The 25,966-nt window shown below is 42.9% G+C and overlaps 1 protein-coding gene across 1 annotated transcript in view; it reads left to right on the top strand.

Annotated features, from left to right (window-relative positions):
* Positions 1–24,529, top strand: part of LOC131943991 (uncharacterized) — a 67,452-nt gene extending 42,923 nt beyond the window's left edge. Inside the window, exons 9-17 of the mRNA XM_059304417.1 lie at positions 7,181–7,303; positions 8,089–8,261; positions 9,084–9,210; positions 9,370–9,490; positions 10,274–10,439; positions 20,685–20,879; positions 22,154–22,842; positions 23,227–23,318; positions 23,886–24,529. Of these exons, the coding sequence (XP_059160400.1) occupies positions 7,181–7,303; positions 8,089–8,261; positions 9,084–9,210; positions 9,370–9,490; positions 10,274–10,439; positions 20,685–20,879; positions 22,154–22,842; positions 23,227–23,318; positions 23,886–24,046 (1,847 nt within the window). The 3' untranslated portion in view covers positions 24,047–24,529. The remainder of the gene's footprint in view (positions 1–7,180; positions 7,304–8,088; positions 8,262–9,083; positions 9,211–9,369; positions 9,491–10,273; positions 10,440–20,684; positions 20,880–22,153; positions 22,843–23,226; positions 23,319–23,885) is intronic.
* The last annotated feature ends 1,437 nt before the right edge of the window (positions 24,530–25,966 follow it).

The following is a 25,966-nucleotide window of genomic DNA, read 5'->3' as shown; positions in this document are numbered from 1 at the left end:
CTGGTGTTGTAGTGTGTTGTGGGCAGCATGGGGCACCACAAGCTGGTGTTGTAGTGTGTTGTGGGCAGCATGGGGCACCATGGGGCACCACAAGCTGGTGTTGTAGTGTGTTGTGGGCAGCATGGGGCACCACAAGCTGGTGTTGTAGTGTGTTGTGGGCAGCATGGGGCACCATGGGGCACCACAAGCTGGTGTTGTAGTGTGTTGTGGGCAGCATGGGGCACCACAAGCTGGTGTTGTAGTGTGTTGTGGGCAGCATGGGGCACCACAAGCTGGTGTTGTAGTGTTTTTTGGGCAGCATGGGGCACCACAAGCTGGTGTTGTAGTGTTGTGGGCAGCATGGGGCACCATGGGGCACCACAAGCTGGTGTTGTAGTGTGTTGTGAGCAGCATGGGGCACTACAAGCTGGTGTTGTAGTGTGTTGTGGGCAGCATGGGGCACCATGGGGCACCACAAGCTGGTGTTGTAGTGTGTTGTGGGCAGCATGGGGCACCACAAGCTGGTGTTGTAGTGTGTTGTGGGCAGCATGGGGCACTACAAGCTGGTGTTGTAGTGTGTTGTGGGCAGCATGGGCACCACAAGCTGGTGTTGTAGTGTGTTGTGGGCAGCATGGGGCACCACAAGCTGGTGTTGTAGTGTGTTGTGGGCAGCATGGGGCACCACAAGCTGGTGTTGTAGTGTGTTGTGGGCAGCATGGGGCACCACAAGCTGGTGTTGTAGTGTGTTGTGGGCAGCATGGGGCAGCATGGGGCACCACAAGCTGGTGTTGTAGTGTGTTGTAGGCAGCATGGTGCACCATGGGGCACCACAAGCTGGTGTTGTAGTGTGTTGTGGGCAGCATGGGGCACCACAAGCTGGTGTTGTAGTGTGTTGTGGGCAGCATGGTGCACCATGGGGCACCACAAGCTGGTGTTGTAGTGTGTTGTGGGCAGCATGGGCACCACAAGCTGGTGTTGTAGTGTGTTGTGGGCAGCATGGGCACCACACGCTGGTGTTATAGTGTGTTGTGGGCAGCATGGGGCACCATGGGGCACCACAAGCTGGTGTTGTAGTGTGTTGTGGGCAGCATGGGCACCACAAGCTGGTGTTGTAGTGTGTTGTGGGCAGCATGGGCACCACAAGCTGGTGTTGTAGTGTGTTGTGGGCAGCATGGGGCACCACAAGCTGGTGTTGTAGTGTGTTGTGGGCACCATGGGGCACCACAAGCTGGTGTTGTAGTGTGTTGTGGGCAGCATGGGCACCACAAGCTGGTGTTGTAGTGTGTTGTGGGCAGCATGGGGCACCATGGGGCACCACAAGCTGGTGTTGTAGTGTGTTGTGGGCAGCATGGGCACCACAAGCTGGTGTTGTAGTGTGTTGTGGGCAGCATGGGCACCACACGCTGGTGTTGTAGTGTGTTGTGGGCAGCATGGGCACCACAAGCTGGTGTTGTAGTGTGTTGTGGGCAGCATGGGCACCACAAGCTGGTGTTGTAGTGTGTTGTGGGCAGCATGGGCACCACAAGCTGGTGTTGTAGTGTGTTGTGGGCAGCATGGGGCACCACAAGCTGGTGTTGTAGTGTGTTGTGGGCAGCATGGGGCAGCATGGGGCACCACAAGCTGGTGTTGTAGTGTGTTGTGGGACGCATGGGGCAGCATGGGGCACCACAAGCTGGTGTTGTAGTGTGTTGTGGGCAGCATGGGGCACCACAAGCTGGTGTTGTAGTGTGTTGTGGGCAGCATGGTGCACCATGGGGCACCACAAGCTGGTGTTGTAGTGTGTTGTGGGCAGCATGGGCACCACAAGCTGGTGTTGTAGTGTGTTGTGGGCAGCATGGTGCACCATGGGGCACCACAAGCTGGTGTTGTAGTGTGTTGTGGGCAGCATGGGGCACCATGGGGCACCACAAGCTGGTGTTGTAGTGTGTTGTGGGCAGCATGGGCGCCACAAGCTGGTGTTGTAGTGTGTTGTGGGCAGCATGGGCACCACAAGCTGGTGTTGTAGTGTGTTGTGGGCAGCATGGGGCACCACAAGCTGGTGTTGTAGTGTGTTGTGGGCAGCATGGGCACCACAAGCTGGTGTTGTAGTGTGTTGTGGGCAGCATGGGGCACCACAAGCTGGTGTTGTAGTGTGTTGTGGGCAGCATGGGGCACCATGGGGCACCACAAGCTGGTGTTGTAGTGTGTTGTGGGCAGCATGGGGCACCACAAGCTGGTGTTGTAGTGTGTTGTGGGCAGCATGGGGCACTACAAGCTGGTGTTGTAGTGTGTTGTGGGCAGCATGGGGCACCACAAGCTGGTGTTGTAGTGTGTTGTGGGCAGCATGGTGCACCATGGGGCACCACAAGCTGGTGTTGTAGTGTGTTGTGGGCAGCATGGGCACCACAAGCTGGTGTTGTATTGTGTTGTGGGCAGCATGGGGCACTACAAGCTGGTGTTGTAGTGTGTTGTGGGCAGCATGGGGCACCACAAGCTGGTGTTGTAGTGTGTTGTGGGCAGCATGGGGCACCACAAGCTGGTGTTGTAGTGTTTTTTGGGCAGCATGGGGCACCACAAGCTGGTGTTGTAGTGTGTTGTGGGCAGCATGGGGCACCATGGGGCACCACAAGCTGGTGTTGTAGTGTGTTGTGAGCAGCATGGGCACCACACGCTGGTGTTGTAGTGTGTTGTGGGCAGCATGGGGCACCATGGGGCACCACAAGCTGGTGTTGTAGTGTGTTGTGGGCAGCATGGGCACCACAAGCTGGTGTTGTAGTGTGTTGTGGGCAGCATGGGCACCACAAGCTGGTGTTGTAGTGTGTTGTGGGCAGCATGGGGCACCACAAGCTGGTGTTGTAGTGTGTTGTGGGCACCATGGGGCACCACAAGCTGGTGTTGTAGTGTGTTGTGGGCAGCATGGGCACCACAAGCTGGTGTTGTAGTGTGTTGTGGGCAGCATGGGGCACCATGGGGCACCACAAGCTGGTGTTGTAGTGTGTTGTGGGCAGCATGGGCACCACAAGCTGGTGTTGTAGTGTGTTGTGGGCAGCATGGGCACCACACGCTGGTGTTGTAGTGTGTTGTGGGCAGCATGGGCACCACAAGCTGGTGTTGTAGTGTGTTGTGGGCAGCATGGGCACCACAAGCTTGTGTTGTAGTGTGTTGTGGGCAGCATGGGCACCACAAGCTGGTGTTGTAGTGTGTTGTGGGCAGCATGGGGCACCACAAGCTGGTGTTGTAGTGTGTTGTGGGCAGCATGGGGCACCACAAGCTGGTGTTGTAGTGTGTTGTGGGCAGCATGGGGCAGCATGGGGCACCACAAGCTGGTGTTGTAGTGTGTTGTGGGACGCATGGGGCAGCATGGGGCACCACAAGCTGGTGTTGTAGTGTGTTGTGGGCAGCATGGGGCACCACAAGCTGGTGTTGTAGTGTGTTGTGGGCAGCATGGTGCACCATGGGGCACCACAAGCTGGTGTTGTAGTGTGTTGTGGGCAGCATGGGCACCACAAGCTGGTGTTGTAGTGTGTTGTGGGCAGCATGGTGCACCATGGGGCACCACAAGCTGGTGTTGTAGTGTGTTGTGGGCAGCATGGGGCACCATGGGGCACCACAAGCTGGTGTTGTAGTGTGTTGTGGGCAGCATGGGCGCCACAAGCTGGTGTTGTAGTGTGTTGTGGGCAGCATGGGCACCACAAGCTGGTGTTGTAGTGTGTTGTGGGCAGCATGGGGCACCACAAGCTGGTGTTGTAGTGTGTTGTGGGCAGCATGGGTACCACAAGCTGGTGTTGTGGTGTGTTGTGGGCAGCATGGGGCACCACAAGCTGGTGTTGTAGTGTGTTGTGGGCAGCATGGGGCACCATGGGGCACCACAAGCTGGTGTTGTAGTGTGTTGTGGGCAGCATGGGGCACCACAAGCTGGTGTTGTAGTGTGTTGTGGGCACCATGGGGCACCATGGGGCACCACAAGCTGGTGTTGTAGTGTGTTGTGGGCAGCATGGGGCACCACAAGCTGGTGTTGTAGTGTGTTGTGGGCAGCATGGTGCACCATGGGGCACCACAAGCTGGTGTTGTAGTGTGTTGTGGGCAGCATGGGCACCACAAGCTGGTGTTGTAGTGTGTTGTGGGCAGCATGGGGCACCACAAGCTGGTGTTGTAGTGTGTTGTGGGCACCATGGGGCACCACAAGCTGGTGTTGTAGTGTGTTGTGGGCAGCATGGGGCACCACAAGCTGGTGTTGTAGTGTGTTGTGGGCAGCATGGTGCACCATGGGGCACCACAAGCTGGTGTTGTAGTGTGTTGTGGGCAGCATGGGCACCACAAGCTGGTGTTGTAGTGTGTTGTGGGCAGCATGGGGCACCACAAGCTGGTGTTGTAGTGTGTTGTGGGCAGCATGGGGCACCACAAGCTGGTGTTGTAGTGTGTTGTGGGCAGCATGGGGCAGCATTGGGCACCATGGGGCACCACAAGCTGGTGTTGTAGTGTGTTGTGGGCACCATGGGGCACCACAAGCTGGTGTTGTAGTGTGTTGTGGGCACCATGGGGCAGCATGGGGCACCATGGGGCACCACAAGCTGGTGTTGTAGTGTGTTGTGGGCACCATGGGGCAGCATGGGGCACCATGGGGCACCACAAGCTGGTGTTGTAGTGTGTTGTGGGCACCATGGGGCAGCATGGGGCACCATGGGGCACCACAAGCTGGTGTTGAAGTGTGTTGTGGGCACCATGGGGCAGCATGGGGCACCATGGGGCACCACAAGCTGGTGTTGTAGTGTGTTGTGGGCACCATGGGGCAGCATGGGGCACCATGGGGCACCACAAGCTGGTGTTGTAGTGTGTTGTGGGCACCATGGGGCAGCATGGGGCACCATGGGGCACCACAAGCTGGTGTTGTAGTGTGTTGTGGGCACCATGGGGCACCATGGGGCACCACAAGCTGGTGTTGTAGTGTGTTGTGGGCAGCATGGGGCACCACAAGCTGGTGTTGTAGTGTGTTGTGGGCACCATGGGGCACCACAAGCTGGTGTTGTAGTGTGTTGTGGGCAGCATGGGGCACCACAAGCTGGTGTTGTAGTGTGTTGTGGGCAGCATGGGGCACCACAAGCTGGTGTTGTAGTGTGTTGTGGGCAGCATGGGGCACCACAAGCTGGTGTTGTAGTGTGTTGTGGGCAGCATGGGGCAGCATGGGGCACCACAAGCTGGTGTTGTAGTGTGTTGTGGGCAGCATGGGGCACCACAAGCTGGTGTTGTAGTGTGTTGTGGGCACCATGGGGCAGCATGGGGCACCACAAGCTGGTGTTGTAGTGTGTTGTGGGCAGCATGGGGCACCACAAGCTGGTGTTGTAGTGTGTTGTGGGCAGCATGGGGCACCATGGGGCACCACAAGCTGGTGTTGTAGTGTGTTGTGGGCAGCATGGGCACCACAAGCTGGTGTTGTAGTGTGTTGTGGGCAGCATGGGCACCACAAGCTGGTGTTGTAGTGTGTTGTGGGCAGCATGGGCACCACAAGCTGGTGTTGTAGTGTGTTGTGGGCAGCTTGGGGCACCACAAGCTGGTGTTGTAGTGTGTTGTGGGCAGCATGGGCACCACAAGCTGGTGTTGTAGTGTGTTGTGGGCAGCATGGGGCACCACAAGCTGGTGTTGTAGTGTGTTGTGGGCAGCATGGGGCACCACAAGCTGGTGTTGTAGTGTGTTGTGGGCACCATGGGGCACCACAAGCTGGTGTTGTAGTGTTGTGGGCAGCATGGGGCACCACAAGCTGGTGTTGTAGTGTGTTGTGGGCAGCATGGTGCACCATGGGGCACCACAAGCTGGTGTTGTAGTGTGTTGTGGGCACCATGGGGCACCACAAGCTGGTGTTGTAGTGTGTTGTGGGCAGCATGGGGCACCATGGGGCACCACAAGCTGGTGTTGTAGTGTGTTGTGGGCAGCATGGGCACCACAAGCTGGTGTTGTAGTGTGTTGTGGGCAGCATGGGGCACCATGGGGCACCACAAGCTGGTGTTGTAGTGTGTTGTGGGCACCATGGGGCACCACAAGCTGGTGTTGTAGTGTGTTGTGGGCAGCATGGGGCACCACAAGCTGGTGTTGTAGTGTGTTGTGGGCAGCATGGGCACCACACGCTGGTGTTGTAGTGTGTTGTGGGCAGCATGGGGCACTACAAGCTGGTGTTGTAGTGTGTTGTGGGCAGCATGGGCACCACACGCTGGTGTTGTAGTGTGTTGTGGGCAGCATGGGCACCACAAGCTGGTGTTGTAGTGTGTTGTGGGCAGCATGGGCACCACAAGCTGGTGTTGTAGTGTGTTGTGGGCAGCATGGGGCAGCATGGGGCACCACAAGCTGGTGTTGTAGTGTGTTGTGGGCAGCATGGGCACCACAAGCTGGTGTTGTAGTGTGTTGTGGGCAGCATGGTGCACCATGGGGCACCACAAGCTGGTGTTGTAGTGTGTTGTGGGCAGCATGGGCACCACAAGCTGGTGTTGTAGTGTGTTGTGGGCAGCATGGGGCACCACACGCTACGTGACGTCATTCACAAGGGGCAGCTTTACTACTTGAACTGCACCAGCGGCATCCTCCGACGTGTGTAGCGTTTAGGCTACACTACACTAGGGGAGGCTACTACAGTGGGGCGCCCTACACTAGGGGAGGCTACTACAGTGGGGCGCCCTACACATGGGGAAGCTACTACAGTGGGGCGCCCTACACTAGGGGAGGCTACTTCAGTGGAGCGCCCTACACAACTATGGAGGCTTCTAAAGTGGGGCGCCCTACACTAGGGGAGGGTACTGAAGTGGTGCGCCCTACACAACTATGGAGGCTACTACAATGGGGCGTCATACACTATAGAGGCTACTGCAGTGGGGTGTCCTACACTAGTGGAGGCTACTGCAGTGGGGCGTCATACAATAGGGGAGGCTACTGCAATGGGGCGCCCTACACTAAGGGAGGCTACTGCAGTGGGGCGTCATACACTATGAATATTGTTGGCTTCTTAACTGAACAGGTTGGAGAAGAGCCTCAGTGTACCTATGGACGGCCACACTAATGGACGGCCACACTTATGGACGGCCACACTTATGGACGGCCACACTTTTAGACGGCGACACTTTTAGACTGCCACACTTATGGACGGCCACACTTATGGACGTCTTATCGACGGTGACACTTATGATGTGTAAATATTTTAAATGTTTCTAATTTGTACAATATTTTTCACCTATTTTAGAGCACTATACATCACGAGAAGACAAATTTTGTGACTGCTCAACGCCTTGTTCAACAGTTCGTTATGAGCCTCTGTATTCTTATGGCGCTCTCTCCAAAATAGCCGTAGATAAACTGAAACAAGGTATGTTCATCCCGGGAAGTAAGAAAAAAAAAACAAGACAAAATATAAAAGTACAACATATATCAGGACAATATATGACTGGACAATATAAGACAGGACAATTTATGTCAGGACAATATATGTCAGGACAATATATGTCAGGACAATATATACCAGGACAATATATACCAGGACAATATATGTCAGGACAATATATGTCAGGACAATATATGTCAGGACAATATGTCAGGACAATATATGTCAGGACAATATATACCAGGACAATATGTCAGGACGCCGCGTACGGCCCCTATCTCGGTTTAAGCATAAAATGTCGTGTACTAATTCGTCAATTCTATAAGACAGACAGACAAGACACAGACACACATACATTGCTTTATATATATATATATATATATATATATATATATATATATATATATATATATATATATATATATATATATATATATATATGTATATATAAATATATATATATATATATATATATATATATATATATATATATATATATATATATATATATATATATATATATATATATATATATATATATATGTATATATATGTATATATATATATATATATATATATATATATATATATATATATATATATATATATATATATAAAATATATATATATATATATATATATATATTAAATATATATATATATATATATATGTATATATATATATATAGTTTATGGTGTGGTGGGTCGGTTATTATATATATTTAATATAGGCCTACACATAAAGCGTCGACATAATTAAATGTTTACAGAGGATATCGAGAAAATTAAACCTCGCTATAAAAAGGCATTAGATGTCTCTGAATATCTGAGCGAATCGAGGGAGATCAAGAAAAAAGATTACTCAACTTTTTCACGTTCCCTTCACTTGACCAGTGATTTCTACAGGAATATTCCATTGATCAGTACAAGCTCTATAAGAGAGGTAGGGTTAGTCTGTGTGCTGAATGATTCACATCTTCCATACATTTCTTACTATATGCAATGGATTATCTTCCTGTCTAAGATGTACAATTGTGTCTAATACGTTATCTTTAAGCACCAATGCTATGTTGCAGCTTTAACTGACTGAACTAAAATTGTATCTGTTTGTTTCTATTTTTTTTCTTCTTTTTTCTTCTGCGTTTTTAATTTTAGTTTTAACGTGTTTTAGGCCATGTAGGTCATTGATTCCAATTTCAGCCTGCTTTTCTTTTTTGAATTTGCTTCCATATCCTTTGTCCAACCCCGAACAAACTACAAGGCAGCAGTTGTTTGATTTTGACCACGCCGACCCCTTTCTAAATGTTTATCTTGAACTGCCAGATTCTAAAACTTGTGTTTACACACAGACTGTTAGGAAGATTTACGTGCGGTCAGCTCTACTCTAAAACTTGTGTTTACACACAGACTGTTAGCAAGATGTCCGTGCGGTCAGCTCTACTCTAAAACTTGTGTTTACACACAGACTGTTAGGAAGATGTCCGTGTGGTCAGCTCTACTCTACTCTAAAACTTGTGTTTACACACAGACTGTTAGCAAGATGTCCGTGCGGTCAGCTCTACTCTAAAACTTGTGTTTACACACAGACTGTTAGGAAGATTTACGTGCGGTCAGCTCTACTCTAAAACTTGTGTTTACACACAGACTGTTAGGAAGATGTCCGTGTGGTCAGCTCTACTCTACTCTAAAACTTGTGTTTACACACAGACTGTTAGCAAGATGTCCGTGCGGTCAGCTCTACTCTAAAACTTGTGTTTACACACAGACTGTTAGGAAGATGTCCGAGCGGTCAGCTCTATTCTACCATTTGATTGACGGCTTGCTGCTGTCTCAAGTTTCACTGCTCATGACGTCATTGATTGGCCCCTGGGCACTTGAAAGACAACTGGCCGGTGAGCTCTTTTTAACAGTTAGGATAAAGTTTAGGGTTAGGGTTTAGGAGTAGGGTTAGGGTTTATGGTTAGAGTTAGGGTGGGGGTTAGGGTGAGGGTAAGGTTTAAGGTGAGTTTTAGGGTTAGTTTAATATTTACGTGTCAATGTATGTGTACCAGATGTGTCGCCTGATTGTCTTGCCTACAGCCTCCGGGGGAAATTTCAGCAGTTAAAATTCAGATCAAATGATGACGTGAATCGTCTGATGTTGAGTCTCATAATAGAACAGCTTGATGGAAGGTAAAATATTTGTCAATCAATGTTTTCACTTTTACCTTGACATCAAATTCATGTTTTGACATGAATATAGAGGCCCATGCATGGGTAGCGAGAGCCTTTATTCGGAGATCCATGATAGTAAAATTATAAACATACACACACAAACACACGGACAAAAAATTTCCGACTCAATGACACGTAAAAAGCTTTGATAAATTGGATTTATAATTCTTGCCCGATTAAAATAAGCCCCCTATACTCCATATATGATGAAATACTGAGGTGTAAAAAGATGAAAATTCAAAATTTCATGTGATTTTTGTGCATGATTACAATACTTCCTCTATACTCAGTATTACTATACACTGTATCCGAGAAAATAAAAATGTTAAGAATCGACAAGTAAAAAAGGTTCGGGGTTTCTATAAATAACGTCACACTCGTATGGGTAGGGGGGGGTAACTTTGTGACGGTGTGTGGTGAGGGGGAGGGGGCGGCAATGTTGTGACGTCACACTTTTGCATTATAAAAAAGCAATGTTAGAAAATGAGTTTTAGACGTTAATTCGCGTTCAAGTAACTTTTAATAAATTGTAATAGGAATTGATTAACAAACTCTATGTTGACAGTTCAGACAAGATTTTGGAAAAATATCGATGTTTTAAGAAAAATTCAACTGCAGTTTTGAGAGGGTTGTGGGCTGAGACTTTTTGTGACGATGTGTGTTGGAGGGGAGGGGGGAGGTAAAAAATCGTAAAAAAAAAGCGTTACGTCATTTATAAATGACCCTTCTCTTGTGATACAGGCAATTTCTTACCAGAGAAAATATAATTATCAACGAAAACGTTTTACAAGCTTACAAGAGTGATATATCTATCTCCTGGGCACATATTCCTGGGACATACAACTTCTCGGCACATATTCCTGCAACTTTAAGCTCTTCGGTGAATTCCTCTGTGGAAATTACTCAGGTAAAGAAGATTTTCAAATAATGTAGACCTCGAATGTTGTTAAATCACAATTAAATCAGATTTCATTCAATGTCCATGGATACAATCAGTTTGTAAACTAAATTCTAATTATGAACGTTTAATTAACATTTTTTTTTATATTTTAATATTAAATCATAAATATTTTATAGTAGAAACATGTTAATATACATCTTTATTATAATATCAACTATAATTTACGTATAATTATACAATTATTTGTATATAGCAAATCATTGGCGAAGCTACCATAAAGCTAGCATAAGCAAGGCATAGGGACCCAAGGAAAATAGGGGCCCTTTCCCCTCTTTGAAAAAAATAAAACTATTACATTGGAATTTTAATATTTGCATTATATAAATAAGAAAACGAAATTCCGGTTTCTTTTCTACTGTAGAAATCATTTTTAAGTTCCAAAAAGACCCCCCCCCCGACCCAGTACTTTCATACTGTACAGGCAGTAGCATTCAGTGGGGGGGGGGGGGGCAGAACAGGGCCCATCGTATTAACTTTGGAACATTACTGTCATTACATTGTCGGGCAAAACGTTGAGAGAATTAGCCTATAAATAAACTACATTCTTTTTAAAGAGCGCCAGACACTAGGGATACGGAGGGCTACTAAAATCGATTTCTAAATCGAATTAGGGGCGTCCTCAGCAGTAGTAACGATTGGGCGCCCCATGATACTCACTGGTCTTACCCTAACCCTAACCCTAACCTAACCCAGAGTCAAAGGATCCGTTTATTGCGCGCCCTGCAGTCAGGGGTACTACTTATTTAACGATCAAACAGAAAAAGCGACGGCTTTCGACGTAAGATTGACACCGACACACAAAAGGGAACACGGTAGACCTCTACGTTCGATGATTAAGCCAAACTAGGGGTTTGCACCGGGCTACCTACGGTAGTGTAACAAGTCAATCCCGCGACGTTTCTGACATCTAGGCGGTCGCCGAAGTTTTCAACCTCACTGTTACGGAGGAGGATTATCGTACACTTAATGCTTTCATACATCACCCCCAAGGGCGGCTGAGCGGTAGTGTGGACAAACCCGCGCCCCAGCAACAAAGAACCGAAAAAATAGCGGCGTTGTTTACATTTTGAATATCTCAGTTTTAAAAAACAAGGCCATGCGACTAAAAATACACGGTTGCTAACGCGTTGTTTTAACCCTTACATATTGTTTCGTTGCCATGGTTTGTGGGAGTTGATCGCAGCAACGCGGACAATTACGCTAGTTACGTATCTAAATTCTTTAACATTCCACGGTGATCGGGAAGGAGATTTTGATGTATATTATGGATTTATTTTTTCTCATTGTTTGATGTTATCATTATGATGATGTTAATATGTTATGAAACAAATTATTGATCTGCCTAAACCTACATAATAACGTAATATCACTACACAATCAGGACGAGTAAAATACAAAAATGTATAGAATATTTATATTATTTGACCCCACCCTCCACCCCCTCGTAGCAGTCGATTTCTTTGCTGCCCAAATTTAATTCCGTTGTAGCCTAAAGACTGACGAAGGGCCCACTGATAATTCTTGCATAGGGGCCCGAAAATCCTAGCTTCGCCACTGTAGAAAATGCTAATACATCTTATATTACAACAAAAAATAAAACATCTGTTATTGTAAAATGATTACGGTGCACTGCCAAAACGGCCTGTGACAACAACTTCCCGACTAAACGACCCCTACAAATTAGCCACTGAGAAAACGACCCAATCAAAAAGTGCCGTCAATAGGGCCCCTTATGATTTGGCTACAGGCAAAAGGCTCGCGAGAAATGGGCTGCCTACGTATCGTCCCGCTGCAAAAAGGCTCCCGATCAAATTACTCCCAATATATTAGTTCAAGACAAAAATAAAATCTTATGACTACTTTTGGTATAGAAGTAACCAATTCATTCCACCAAACAACCATACCAACCACACATACTATGGATGAATTAATGGATAAATGGATGTATGGATGTATGGATGAGGTGCATTGATGAGGATGTCCTACTGACTTATGTCCTATTGTATGCTACCGTTTTGTCCTGTTGACTTGTCCTATTGTAACGGACACCTATCTACCAGCCAGATAGATGGTGAACGCCCCCGGATTCTTTCTTGGGGTTATATGCAAATGACCTAAAGCTTAAATGAATGAAAACTAACTCAACAACTCACTAGGGCTCGATTTCGAGGTCTAGGGAAAACTAGTGAAACTATTGAAGTTAACAACTCATTCAATATGCATACAACCTTTAATAAGTGAACACAGTTGTGGCCGAACACAAGGTTAAACAAGATAAAATATTTAGTTTAGAAAATAACAAAACCCAACTTACAAAGCGTAAGAAAAAATACTATCACAGATTCTAACACTTTATAAAAATAGCCACAGGTCACATAACACTGCTATAGCATCAAGAATCACTTGGCCACAAGTAATATAATACTAGAATACTTAAACAACTTAAGAATGCATAGCACACTCAGGACTTAAGTTCTCTCACGTTCAAATGGTCAAAATGGACGGCCTGGTCATAATGGACTGCCTCGTGCCGCCTGTGGGCGATCTAGTTATAGACTTAGGCAACATGGGAGGTTACCCTCAACTCATGTGGCCATTGGTTGGGGTGGTCATCTGGTCTGAATCAATCAATCAGATCTTGATGGAAAATGTCTGAGTCTTAGACTCTCTTAGTAAGACAGCGGAAAAAACCCGGTTGTTGCACCATCGACCATATATGGTATTATAACAATGTCAAAATAAAACATTACTAGACCTAAGTAGGTCACATCCCCTCCCTTTTTGGAAGTGACAGATAGGTTCCACAAAAACATACATAAGGAACCAATCTGGCAATGAAATAAAAAAAATGTTCTACAAATGTAGCCAATCAAAATCTTAATACCAGATGAAAACATCCCTGGAAACAAAAGGGAAGTAACTCAAACTTTTACAATTTGTGAAAGGGGAGTAACCCTTTCAAAAAATAATATTACATCAAAATCCCTCAGAAAGGGGGTATTACAATATTTCCATGTGGATATTAAAAGTGGTAAACCCGACAGGGTAAAACTTATATTTCAATGACTAGCTACAATATCAACTGAGTCATATGAGACATATTATCATAGAAGATTACATATAATCAAAAACCACCTTTAATTAAGGTTCACCTGAAAATAAACAAAATTTGCAACAGGATTGAAATCTTAAAAAAAATTCAAAACTCATACCACCCACATTCATGCGAGTGTCACCTAAACAAAACACTTGTGTATGGTCCTAATGAACCACAAAACATGTCACATGATCAATGTGTAATAAGATTTTACATCCTTGACAAACAATCAGCCACAACATTATCAATACCCTTAATGTGGGAAATTTCCAGATTAAAATTTTGGAAATTTAAACACCATCTCAATATTCTGTGATTCTTTTGTCCTAACTTAGAGGTAAATTTTAGGGGATCATGGTCAGAAAACACTCTGACCGGATTGGTTGAAGAAGTGACATAGACTTCAAAATGTTGTAAGGACAAAACCAAAGCTAAAGCTTCTTTTTCAATAGTAGAGTAATTCTTTTGGTTCTCATTTAACTTCCTGGAAAAAAAGCAATTGGATGGTCAATCCCCATGTTGTCTTCTTGAAATAAGACTGAGCCAATGGCTAAGTTGCTAGCATCAATGGCAAGTTTAAAGGGCTTGCTGAAATCTGGTGCAGCCATAACAGGAGCATTAGATAAAAATGACTTAATGGTTAAAAAAGCTTTATGACATTTAGTTGACCATTCAAACTCAACACCCTTTTTCAATAATGCAGTAAGAGGTTCAGCAACAGCTGAAAAGTTTTGACAGAACCGCCTATAGTAACCAGCCATCCCAAGGAACTTTTTGATTTCTTTACAATTTTTGGGAGGAGGCAACTTTACAATAGCATCTACTTTAGCTTCAATGGGCCTAACTTGGTTCGTTCCCACTTGATAACCCAAATACGTAATTGAACCTTTACAGAAATCACTTTTATGCAGGTTTACAGTAAAATTAACTTCAGACAATTTTCTAAAAAGGTTAGTCAACTGAACAATATGTTCTTCAAAAGTATTAGAAAATACAACTATATCATCTATGTAGGCCTCACATTGGTCTATGTCAGCAATGACAGAGTTAATGACCCGCTGGAAAGTTTGACCAGCATTTCGCATACCAAAGGGCATACGTTTGTATCAATAAAAACCATTAGGGGTTACAAAAGCAGATATTTCTTTTGCACGGTCAGATAAGGGGATTTGCCAGTATCCTGATAGTAAATCAATTTTGAAAATTATCTTAGCTTGACCAACTTTATCAATAACGTCTTCTATTCGAGGTAATGGATAGGAATCAGCTTTGGTGAGCGCATTTACCTTCCTAAAGTCGGTCACAAACCTGAAAGATCCACCGTCTTTCGGGACTAAAAGACATGGGGAACTCCAGTTGCTGAAACTGGGCTCAATGATATCATTCCTAAGCATATAATCAATTTCATCTTTTATCAAAACAGCTTTTTCCGGGTTAACTCTATAGGGATGTTGTTTGATGGGTTTTGCATCACCTACGTCTACATCATGAGGTGGAACCTTCGCTTCTTTGGGGACATCCCCAAAAATAGAGGGAAATGTCTCAAATAACTGAGACAATCTATGGCTTTCCTCAGTGGACAAATGCATAAGGTGATCATTTAGATGATCTAAAAAGGAAGAATTTACCAATTTTGGGGGTTTCAATTTATCATGTATCACATCATCAGAAACATTTGAACATACAGGTAAAGTAATTTTAGCTGTGGAATAAAAATTGTTACAATTATCATAATACTTTTTCAGTGAGTTAACATGATACACTGTCTGTTTCTTTCTTCTGTCTGGCGTATTGACAACATAGTTCAAATCACTTAATTTTGAATGCACAGTAAAGGGTCCACAATATCTTAAGGATAACGCATTGTTCAGATTAGGCACTAGCACAAGAACCTTCTCGCCTGGATTGAATGTTCGTTTACGAGAACTCTTATCATACAGTCCTTTCATTCTCACTTGGGCCTTTCTTAAGTTCTTGTGAGCCATTTCGCACACGGCTTTCAGTCGAACGTGAAAATCGTCAAAGTTTTCCACTGGATGATCACTGGTACCTGTCCAACGCTCGTGGATCAGCTTCAGGGGACCACGGACAGAATGTCCAAACACAAGCTGAAAAGGAGAGTAACCTAAAGCTTCCTGGACACAGTCTCTCGCGGCGAAAATAATCCATGGAACAGTCTCATCCCATTGGGTGTTACTTTTAGCGAATGTTCTTAGCATGGTTTTTAGGGTCTGGTGGAACCTCTCAAGTACGCCTTGAGACTGAGGGTGGTAGGCTGAGCTGGTGATATGGGTAACGCCTAGCTTGGCTAGCGCTTCCTGAAAATGGTGACTGGTGAAGTTGCTGCCTTGATCTGTTTGAACGATTCTAGGTAATCCAAAGGTAGTGAAGAACCGGGTCATGGCTCTGACTACAGTCTTTGCCTTAATGTTCCGTAAGGGGAACGCCTCGGGAAAACGGGTACTTGAACACATAAAGGTAAGTAGGTACTCGTTGCCCGCCTTGGTTTTAGGCAAGGGACCTACACAGTCCATGACGATTTTAGAAAAGGGTTCTTCTAATACAGGAATCGGACTCAAAGGGGCCTTAGGAATTTTCTGGTTTGGTTTTCCGGCCAACTGACAGTTCGTGCAACTTTTGCAGTAACGCGACACATCATTTTTCATTTTGGGCCAAAAGAACAGTTCTTTGATCTTCGCCGTCGTTTTAGTGACTCCTGGGTGCGCTGACATTGGATGGTCATGTGCCAGTTTCAGTATTTCATGCCGATAAGGTGGAGGGACCCACAGCTGGTTTTTACTCAACCCTGGTTCGGCAGGTGAGGCATCCACTGGTACAGAGCGACGAAAGAAGAGGCCGTTCTCGGAGAAATACTCCCCATCGTCAGATGAGAGAGATTTTTCGACCATTGCTTTGAGTTCCGCGTCGACTTGTTGAGCTTTAATGATGTCTTCCTGAGATATCCTCAGGGGTAAGCCCAGGCTTGTGTTCTCTGGAAGCATAGACTCCAGTTTGGGAGTCAAATTTCTTGACGATGATGGTAGATGTGGTTCAGACGTTGTGTCGGCCAATTGTTTGTTCTGGCTTCTTGTCACCACACATGCAGGATACAGTTCATTATCATTATCTGGAACTGTTGACAAAGGGTTTTGAACCGTACAGGGGTATACTTTGCTTCCCGCAAGGTCATTCCCTAGAAGCAGGTGTACTCCTGGGACAGGAATACTATCTATCACACCTAAAATGACTTCGCCTTCGACGAGATGATGTTTCAGGGCAAACTTGTGTAGAGGGACTACAGTAGATTTTGTCCCCACTCCCTGGATAATGGAAACATTTCCGGTGTTCGTCTCCGGTGTAATGTCCATAGAACTTTTCAAAAGAAGTGACTGTGACGCTCCTGTGTCTCTTAGGACGGTGATATTCCGCTGAGACAACGGATCACCTGGTTTGCTAATGACAGCCTCTGTAATGAAAGATGAAAAGTCAACCTTTCTCGATCCCTCGAGATCGGTAGACTCGGAAGAAATTGGATGGTGGCGTGAACATTCAAAATGTGACTGAACATAATGTGTGGAGACTTGACTGCCATCCTGCGGACACTTAGGGTTAGTGTCCCTCAGAATTCTAGAGTTCATATTTGAACTGGCTGCTTGAGGGGATAGAGCATAATGCGCAGAGGTACGCACCGCCTCTCTGTTAAATTGAAGACGTTTGTAACAGTCCTTGACAAGATGACAAGGTCTTTTGCAGAACTGACATACTGCTCGACGATTGAGAGTTGATCTTGGTTTCTCTCTGGACTGTAATGCCTTCAAGTGTTGGCCAACAGGATGATTGCTGCCAAAAAGGGGGAGCACGGGGTTGAGGCGGTTTCCTGACACTGGTGGTTTCTTATGCACCAACATATATGTGTCAGCCGACTCAGCAGCCTTCTGGATGTCAATTATCTTGTTATCCAGTATGTGTAGTCGTATGTCTTCAGGCAGGGACTTTAGGAATTCTTCCCTTAGGATAAGTGATCTGAGTTTCTCAAACTCAGAAACTTCCTCAGAGTGTAGCCACCTTGAGAAAATTTTCTCTTTTGGGTAATTTGCGGAGTGCTCGGAATTTTATCCGATAGGCCTTGGGCGTCAGTTCGTAGGCCTTCAAAATGGCAGTCTTGACCAAACTATAGTTATTTTGAACGTCGTGAGAGAGTGCCTGGTATGTTTTTGCAGCTTTCCCTGTAAGGACCGTGCTCAATAAAGCAGTAATGGAAGTTTCGGGCCATTCACATGTCTTCGCTAAACTCTCAAATGAGTTAAAGAAAACGACCAAATCTGTTTCATCAAATTTAGGAACTAATTTCCCAAATTTGGCAATCACTTGCCCCACCGACAACTTTTTAGGATCTACCAGAGAAGTGACATCTCCACTAACTTTACCAAATTCTAATTCCAACCTCCTCTTATCTAAAGCAATTTTAGCTTCTAACTCCACTTTCTCTAGAGCAACCTTCTCCTTCTCTAAAGTAACTTTCTCCTTCTCTAAAGCAATTCTAGCTTCTAATTCTACCATCTCTAGAGGTTTCTCCTCACGGAGTATCACCCCAGCCAACAAACTTTCATCAAATACCCCTTCATTAATAAAATGAACAACAATTTTATCTCTCAACACCTCTGATTTCTGCGTAACAGAATAATCCCATTTCAATTCCTTAACAACACTAATCAAAACTTTCCTACTCAACTTCTCTACCTCCTCAACAGTGGGATTAGATAAGAAAGACTCCATTACACTAACTTCAAAATCAAACAAGCCTAAATTAACACGGCCCAACGCTGCGTTATGAACTTGACCTTCAATCTAGGACGTGACACGTCTGGCTTTTTTTACCTAGATAACTCTAGCCTTGCGCGCGTTTTAATAACACGGCTCCACTGGATAGATAAACAACTAAATCAAACTAAACTTAGTGTTTAACTGATACAACCAACAACTGGAACGACAGATTAAATGCAGGCGAGTCCCCACTTTGTAACGGACACCTATCTACCAGCCAGATAGATGGTGAACGCCCCCGGATTCTTTCTTGGGGTTATTTGCAAATGACCTAAAGCTTAAATGAATGAAAACTAACTCAACAACTCACTAGGGCTCGATTTCGAGGTCTAGGGAAAACTAGTGAAACTATTGAAGTTAACAACTCATTCAATATGCATACAACCTTTAATAAGTGAACACAGTTGTGGCCGAACACAAGGTTAAACAAGATAAAATATTTAGTTTAGAAAATAACAAAACCCAACTTACAAAGCGTAAGAAAAAATACTATCACAGATTCTAACACTTTATAAAAATAGCCACAGGTCACATAACACTGCTATAGCATCAAGAATCACTTGGCCACAAGTAATATAATACTAGAATACTTAAACAACTTAAGAATGCATAGCACACTCAGGACTTAAGTTCTCTCACGTTCAAATGGTCAAAATGGACGGCCTGGTCATAATGGACTGCCTCGTGCCGCCTGTGGGCGATCTAGTTATAGACTTAGGCAACATGGGAGGTTACCCTCAACTCATGTGGCCATTGGTTGGGGTGGTCATCTGGTCTGAATCAATCAATCAGATCTTGATGGAAAATGTCTGAGTCTTAGACTCTCTTAGTAAGACAGCGGAAAAAACCCGGTTGTTGCACCATCGACCATATATGGTATTATAACAATGTCAAAATAAAACATTACTAGACCTAAGTAGGTCACACTATTGTATATTACCGTTTTGTCCTATTGACTTATGTCCTATTGTATGCTACCGTTTTGTCCTACTGACTTATGTCCTATTGTATGCTACCGTTTTGTCCTACTGACTTGTCCTATTGTATGCTACCGTTTTGTCCTACTGACTTATGTCCTATTGTATGCTACCGTTTTGTCCTACCGACTTGTCCTATTGTATGCTACCGTTTTGTCCTACTGACTTATGTCCTATTGTATGCTACCGTTTTGTCCTACTGACTTATGTCCTATTGTATGCTACCGTTTTGTCCTACTGACTTGTCCTATTGTATGCTACCGTTTTGTCCTACCGACTTGTCCTATTGTATGCTACCGTTTTGTCCTACTGACTTATGTCCTATTGTATGCTACCGTTTTGTCCTACTGACTTATGTCCTATTGTATGCTACCGTTTTGTCCTACTGACTTATGTCCTATTGTATGCTACCGTTTTGTCCTACTGACTTATGTCCTATTGTATGCTACGGTTTTGTCCTATTGACTTATGTCCTATTGTATGCTACCGTTTTTCCTACTGACTTATGTCCTATTGTATGCTACCGTTTTGTCCTACTGACTTATGTCCTATTGTATGCTACCGTTTTGTCCTACTGACGTATGCCCTATAGGATGCTACCGTTTTGTCCTACTGACTTATGTCCTATTGTATGCTACCGTTTTGTCCTACTGACTTATGTCCTATTGTATGGTACCGTTTTGTCCTACTGACTTATGTCCTATTGTATGCTACCGTTTTGTCCTATTGACTTATGTCCTATTGTATGCTACCGTTTTGTCCTACTGACTTATGTCCTATTGTATGCTACCGTTTTGTCCTACTGACTTATGTCCTATTGTATGCTACCGTTTTGTCCTACTGACTTGTCCTATTGTATGCTACCGTTTTGTCCTACTGACTTGTCCTATTGTATGCTACCGTTTTGTCTGGGGGTTTACTGGCGGGTGCCTAAATGACGGAAGCCTATTTAACGGAAGTCGTAATGAAGGGAGATCTTTAGTCGGGAACCTATTTCACGGGGTTTAATCGCTGGCAAATTTAATCGGGTCATTATGATGGGGTTGTTTTGTCGGAGCCTTTTCGTCACAGTTGCAAAATACACATCTTTGTTCTTTCTATTTTTACTTTCAAAATTTAATAGCTCATTATTTGTTTAAATCTAAGAAATCGTTGGCCCAAACTTATATATTTTAAGCATATATGTATTCATCTATTCCTATTGTAAAGATATACATACACATAATAGTCTTTCGAACAAATAATTACATATAAATCCTCCTATTATAGAGCCAAATTTTCATATATTGTTAGATGTTCGCTGTATCGGATGTATCGGATGTATCGGATGTATCGGGTGTATCGGATGTATCGGATGTTTCTAGAAGTTGGTCTATGTATCAAGAGAAAGCCTTCTGTCTACAACATCAACTTGAGCTAGTCCGCAAAATGTCCTTAGAATTTTTTCAATCAGAAAATTCTTTAGTGGATCAACAGATTCCTATCAGAGTGAGCAGCTTATATCTTAATTTTACCCTTTTATGTCTAAACTTTAGCCTGTTGTATCTCATAACTATTAGATATTTTACCCTTTTATATCTAAACTTTAGCCTGTTGTATCTCATAACTATTAGATATTTTACCCTTTTATATCTAAACTTTAGCCTGTTGTACCTGGTAACTATTAGATATTTTAATTACTTAGTTTTTTCTACACTTATTAAAATGTATCCAGTTTTTCTATGTATCTAAGTGAACATATTATTTGACATTCATCCGTTTAATATGTTTTAGCAATTTGAATGTATTTAATATTTTCTTCACGTTATGTGAAAGGGTAAAAACTGCCATCTATACTAAAAATTTAAGGTGTTGTATACATGAATCCTACCCTGCAAGTAAAAAAAAAAGCACTGATAGTGCTGTTGTCACTTTTATGGTTCCAAAATCTATAGCGATGACGGAATGACGGACTGACTGACTGAATGACTGACTGCCACACTACCACCATGCAGCCTTATATTACAGATTTTAGCCTATCTACACTTTAGCCTGTTATACCTCAATTGAGGCCTAGTATATCTACACTTTAGCCTGTTATACCTCAATTAAGGCCTAGTATATCTACACTTTAGCCTGTTATACCTCAATTAAGGCCTAGTATATCTACACTTTAGCCTGTTATACCTCAATTAAGGCCTAGTATATCTACACTTTAGCCTGTTATACCTCAATTAAGGCCTAGTATATCTCTAACCCGACACTCGAGTTTGAATCCGGGTTCAAGTCATTGTAGAGGCCCTGAGTCCACCCAGCTCTGATGAGTACCTAACTCACGTTAAGGCAACAAAAGCGCTGGACATAGTACTGACCACAATTATCCCTTCATATGCCGAGGTCTCTGAAGCAGATGAACTCTACTTCATCTGCCCCGTGCGTCTTGGACACGAAAGGGATATATCAGTTTTACTCTGTTATATCGCAATTTTAGCCCTAACACAAACCCTGACCCTAACACAAACCCTGACCCTAACACAAACCCTGACCCTAACACAAACCCTGACCCTAACACGAGAAAAAAAAATCTGTGGGTTAGGGTTAGTGGTTATCACTAGGTTCTGGGTTAATATTTTGAAACCAAAAAATAAAACCAACATCTCCATAGCTTCAATAACATTGACGCGTACTCTTTGTAAATTGTTTTCTCGGCTTTTTATTAAAAGCTTTCAAATTGCCTTTTACTAGCAGGAAAAATAGATCAATTGATTGCTTTCTAATTGCAGGAAACAATCGATCAATTGATTGCCCATTGTAAAAGTTATCAAGCTGCAGGTCAAACGTTTCAGCGAGTGATGGAATCCCCCGTATCCATCTTAGCCAATCACAGAAAACGTTTGAATGATTCGGTCACTTCGTGTCTTCGCCAGCTCAATAACATCAATCCCATCCTCGACTTGATCGATAAACATGCCAGAGAAATCTTAGCAAAACCTCTCAACTTATTCACGAAGGTGGACGGCATGCTGGGACAGTACCACGACAATCTCAAGATTTCAAAGTTTGACATCGTTGATCTGTTGTTGGGTAAACTCGGCCAACGAGCACTAGCACAGTTCAATGCTGGGAGCCTTGAAATTCTCGACAGCATTTCAAAAATTAAACATTTTCTCTCGCAAACAGAGGCGTGTTTTTCATCTATTTATAATGACGCGGCTTTAACATGGCGTGGGTTTCAAGATAAGTTACATGACTCCGGAGTAAACCTTGACCCTAACCTTGACCCTAACCTTGACCCTAACCTTGACCAGTTGACACTTGATAACGCTGACGACATGTCTAAAATACAAGGAAGGTTGTCTGAGTTGGGTCAAGTCGACCTCTACCATCAGAACTTAACAGCTCTCGTTCAACTCCTCATGGCAGACGCCAAGAACTTCAGGCAACAGGCAGTTGTTGATTTAAATTTTTACAGGTCATTTTTAATTGACTTGAATTTTTACAGTTTATTTTTAATTGACTTGAATTCTTTTTACAGTGATTTTAATTGACTAGTCAAATACATGCGTAGTTTAAAAATTATCATTATACATTAAAAAGCGACAAAATTATTAGGTAATGTACATATATATTATCACACAAAATACTATATTGTAGCTCATATATTGTTATGTAATGGTTTATTTAAAATAGTTTATGTAAAAGTTTATTTTTCTTTAATTAAAAAAAATCACATTCGCAGTTTCGATAATATTTAAACATTTTTACTTTTGAAATATTCCTAATCATTCCTTTTGTTTTTATTTTTAAACATTAGCTTCGCTTTTTGTCTAAACATTTTGGTATTTTTTTTCTTCAGCAAAAATTTTATTTTCTTGGACATTTACTTCTCCGATATAAGCTACACAAGCACAGAACAACAAGTGGCATATGACGTCATCAAACTATTAAGTAAGTAATCCTAACGTAATGGTTATATCAAGTGATAACATTATAATGTTAACTTCAAGTGGTTAGGGTTACGGTTATATCAAGTTATAATATTATAATGTTAACTTCAAGTGGTTTATATGGCATCAGTCGAGCTGTTGATCTGTTGATTGTATTAGGCTAAGAATTAGGCTACGGGTTAGGCTAAGTGTTACAACTTTTATGGCTACGGGTTAGGCTAAGTGTTACAACATTTATGGCTACGGGCTAGGCTAAGGGTTAGAGTTAGGCTACGGGTTAGGCTAAGTGTTACAACATTTATGGCTACGGGCTAGGCTAAGGGTTAGAGTTAGGCTACTGGTTAGGCTAAGTGTTACAACATTTATGGCTACGGGCTAGGCTAAGGGTTAGAGTTAGGCTACGGGTTAGGCTAAGTGTTACAACATTTATGGCTACGGGCTAGGCTAAGGGTTAGAGTTAGGCTACGGGTTAGGCTAAGGGTTAGAGTTAGGCTACGGGTTAGGCTAAGGGTTAGAGTTAGGCTACGGGTTAGGCTAAGTGTTACAACTTTTATGTTTTACATCTCAGGTGACATCGGTGGATCAATGGGTCTGTTGGTTGGGGCCAGTGCCATCTCCTTGAGTGAGTTTTTTGACTTCATTTGTCTGCTTATCACTCACCTACGCAGGAAGGGACTACAGCATGTACGTCGATCAAGTGGGATGATAAAAACATTCTGGTCGGGCTAGGTGTTGGAGTCCTTCAAAAAGTGGGATGATAAAAACATTCTGGTCGGGCTAGGTGTTGGAGTCCTTCAAAAAGTGGGATGATAAAAACATTCTGGTCGGGCTAGATATTGGAGTACTTCAAAAAGTGGGATGATAAAAACATTCTGGTCGGGCTAGGTGTTGGAGTACTTCAAAAAGTGGGATGATAAAAACATTCTGGTCGGGCTAGGTCTTGGAGTACTTCAAAAAGTGGGATGATAAAAACATTCTGGTCGGGCTAGGTCTTGGAGTCCTTCAAAAAGTGGGATGATAAAAACATTCTGGTCGGGCTAGGTCTTGGAGTCCTTAAAAAAGTGGGATGATAAAAACATTCTGGTCGGGCTAGGTCTTGGAGTCCTTCAAAAAGTGGGATGATAAAAACATTCTGGTCGGGCTAGGTGTTGGAGTCCTTGAAAGTTTTTAAAGCCTTCACATTTATAAAAATCGGCTTTTAAATATTGACAATAAAAGACGGATTATTATGAAAAAAATTTTGTATGTGTGAATCATTTCATAATCAACATAAATATTGAACATTGTGCCCGGATCTTAGTTAAATATGGTTAAATGGATATATATATATATATATATATATATATATATATATATATATATATATATATATATATATATATATATATATATATATATATATATATATATATAAAGTAAAGTTTCCCTTTCAAACCTGACGGTCTATGGGGCAAGTGAAGTAGAGTTCACTGTTTCTGTGACCCCGGCATATGAAGAGATAGTGTGGTCAGCACTATGCCCAGCCGCCTTTTTAATTTCATCAGAGTTGGGTGGACTCAGGGACGGTGTAATATATATATATATATATATATATATATATATATATATATATATATATATATATATATATATATATATATATATATATATATATATATATATATATATATTAGCAGCATATACCCGGCGCTACACGAAATATATACAATAAAATTATGGATTGGATTAGTCTTAGCACAAATACTTTAATTAAGGTTACGGTTAGGGTTTGGGTTGGGCTTGGGCTTGGGGTTGGTGTTAGGGTTGGGGTTAGGGTTAGAGTTAGGGTTCCTGTCTTTTTTTTTCTTTTTTCCATTTTCTATTTTTCCAGTTTTGAATTTTCTATTTTTTATTTTTTTAAATTTTCCATTTGTTAATTTTCCATTTGTCAATTTTCCATTTGTTAAATTTCAATTTGTTAATTTTCAATTTGATAAGTTTCAATTTATAAAGTTTAAATTTGTTAATTTTGCATTTGTTAAGTTTCCATTTGTTAAGGTTCAATTTGTTTATTTTACATTTGTTAGGTTTCCAATTGTAATTTTTACTTTTTTTTATTTTTCCATTTACAATTTTCACTTTTTTAATTTTCCTATTTTCATTTTTTCCTTTTTTAATTTTTTCCATTTTTTGATTTTCCATTTTGCAACGTTCCATTTTTCAATTTGACAATTTTTTATTTTCCATTTTCAATTTTCCATTTTCGATTTCCCATTTTTCAATTTTCCATTTTTCAATTTTCAATTTTTTATTTTTTCCCTAACCCTAACCGTAATCCTTTGTTCAATTTTCAATTTTTACTTTTTTAATTTTTCCATTTTGAATTTTTACTTTTTTTTCCATTTCATTTTTTCCCTAGGATTAAACTTAAGGTTAAGGTTAAGGTTAGTGTTAGGGTTAGTGTTAGCGTCAGGGTTAAGGTCAGGGTTAGGGTTAGTGTTAGCGTCAGGGTTAAGGTCAGGGTTAGGATCAGGGTCAGGGTCAGGGTTAGGGTTAGGGTTAGGGTTAGGGTTAGGGTTAGGATCAGGGTCAGGGTTAGGGTTAAGGTTAGGGTAAAGGTTAGGGTTAGGGTCAGGGTCAAGGTTAGGGTTAGGGTTTAGGGTTAGGGTT

The sequence above is a fragment of the Physella acuta genome, unplaced genomic scaffold, assembly GCF_028476545.2.
Source record: "Physella acuta isolate Inbredline_101_S28 unplaced genomic scaffold, ASM2847654v3 ptg000476l, whole genome shotgun sequence".
Taxonomy (NCBI): Eukaryota; Metazoa; Mollusca; class Gastropoda; family Physidae; genus Physella; species Physella acuta.
Note: the sequence above shows the minus strand (reverse complement) of the source record. Positions and strands in the feature narration are given on the sequence as shown.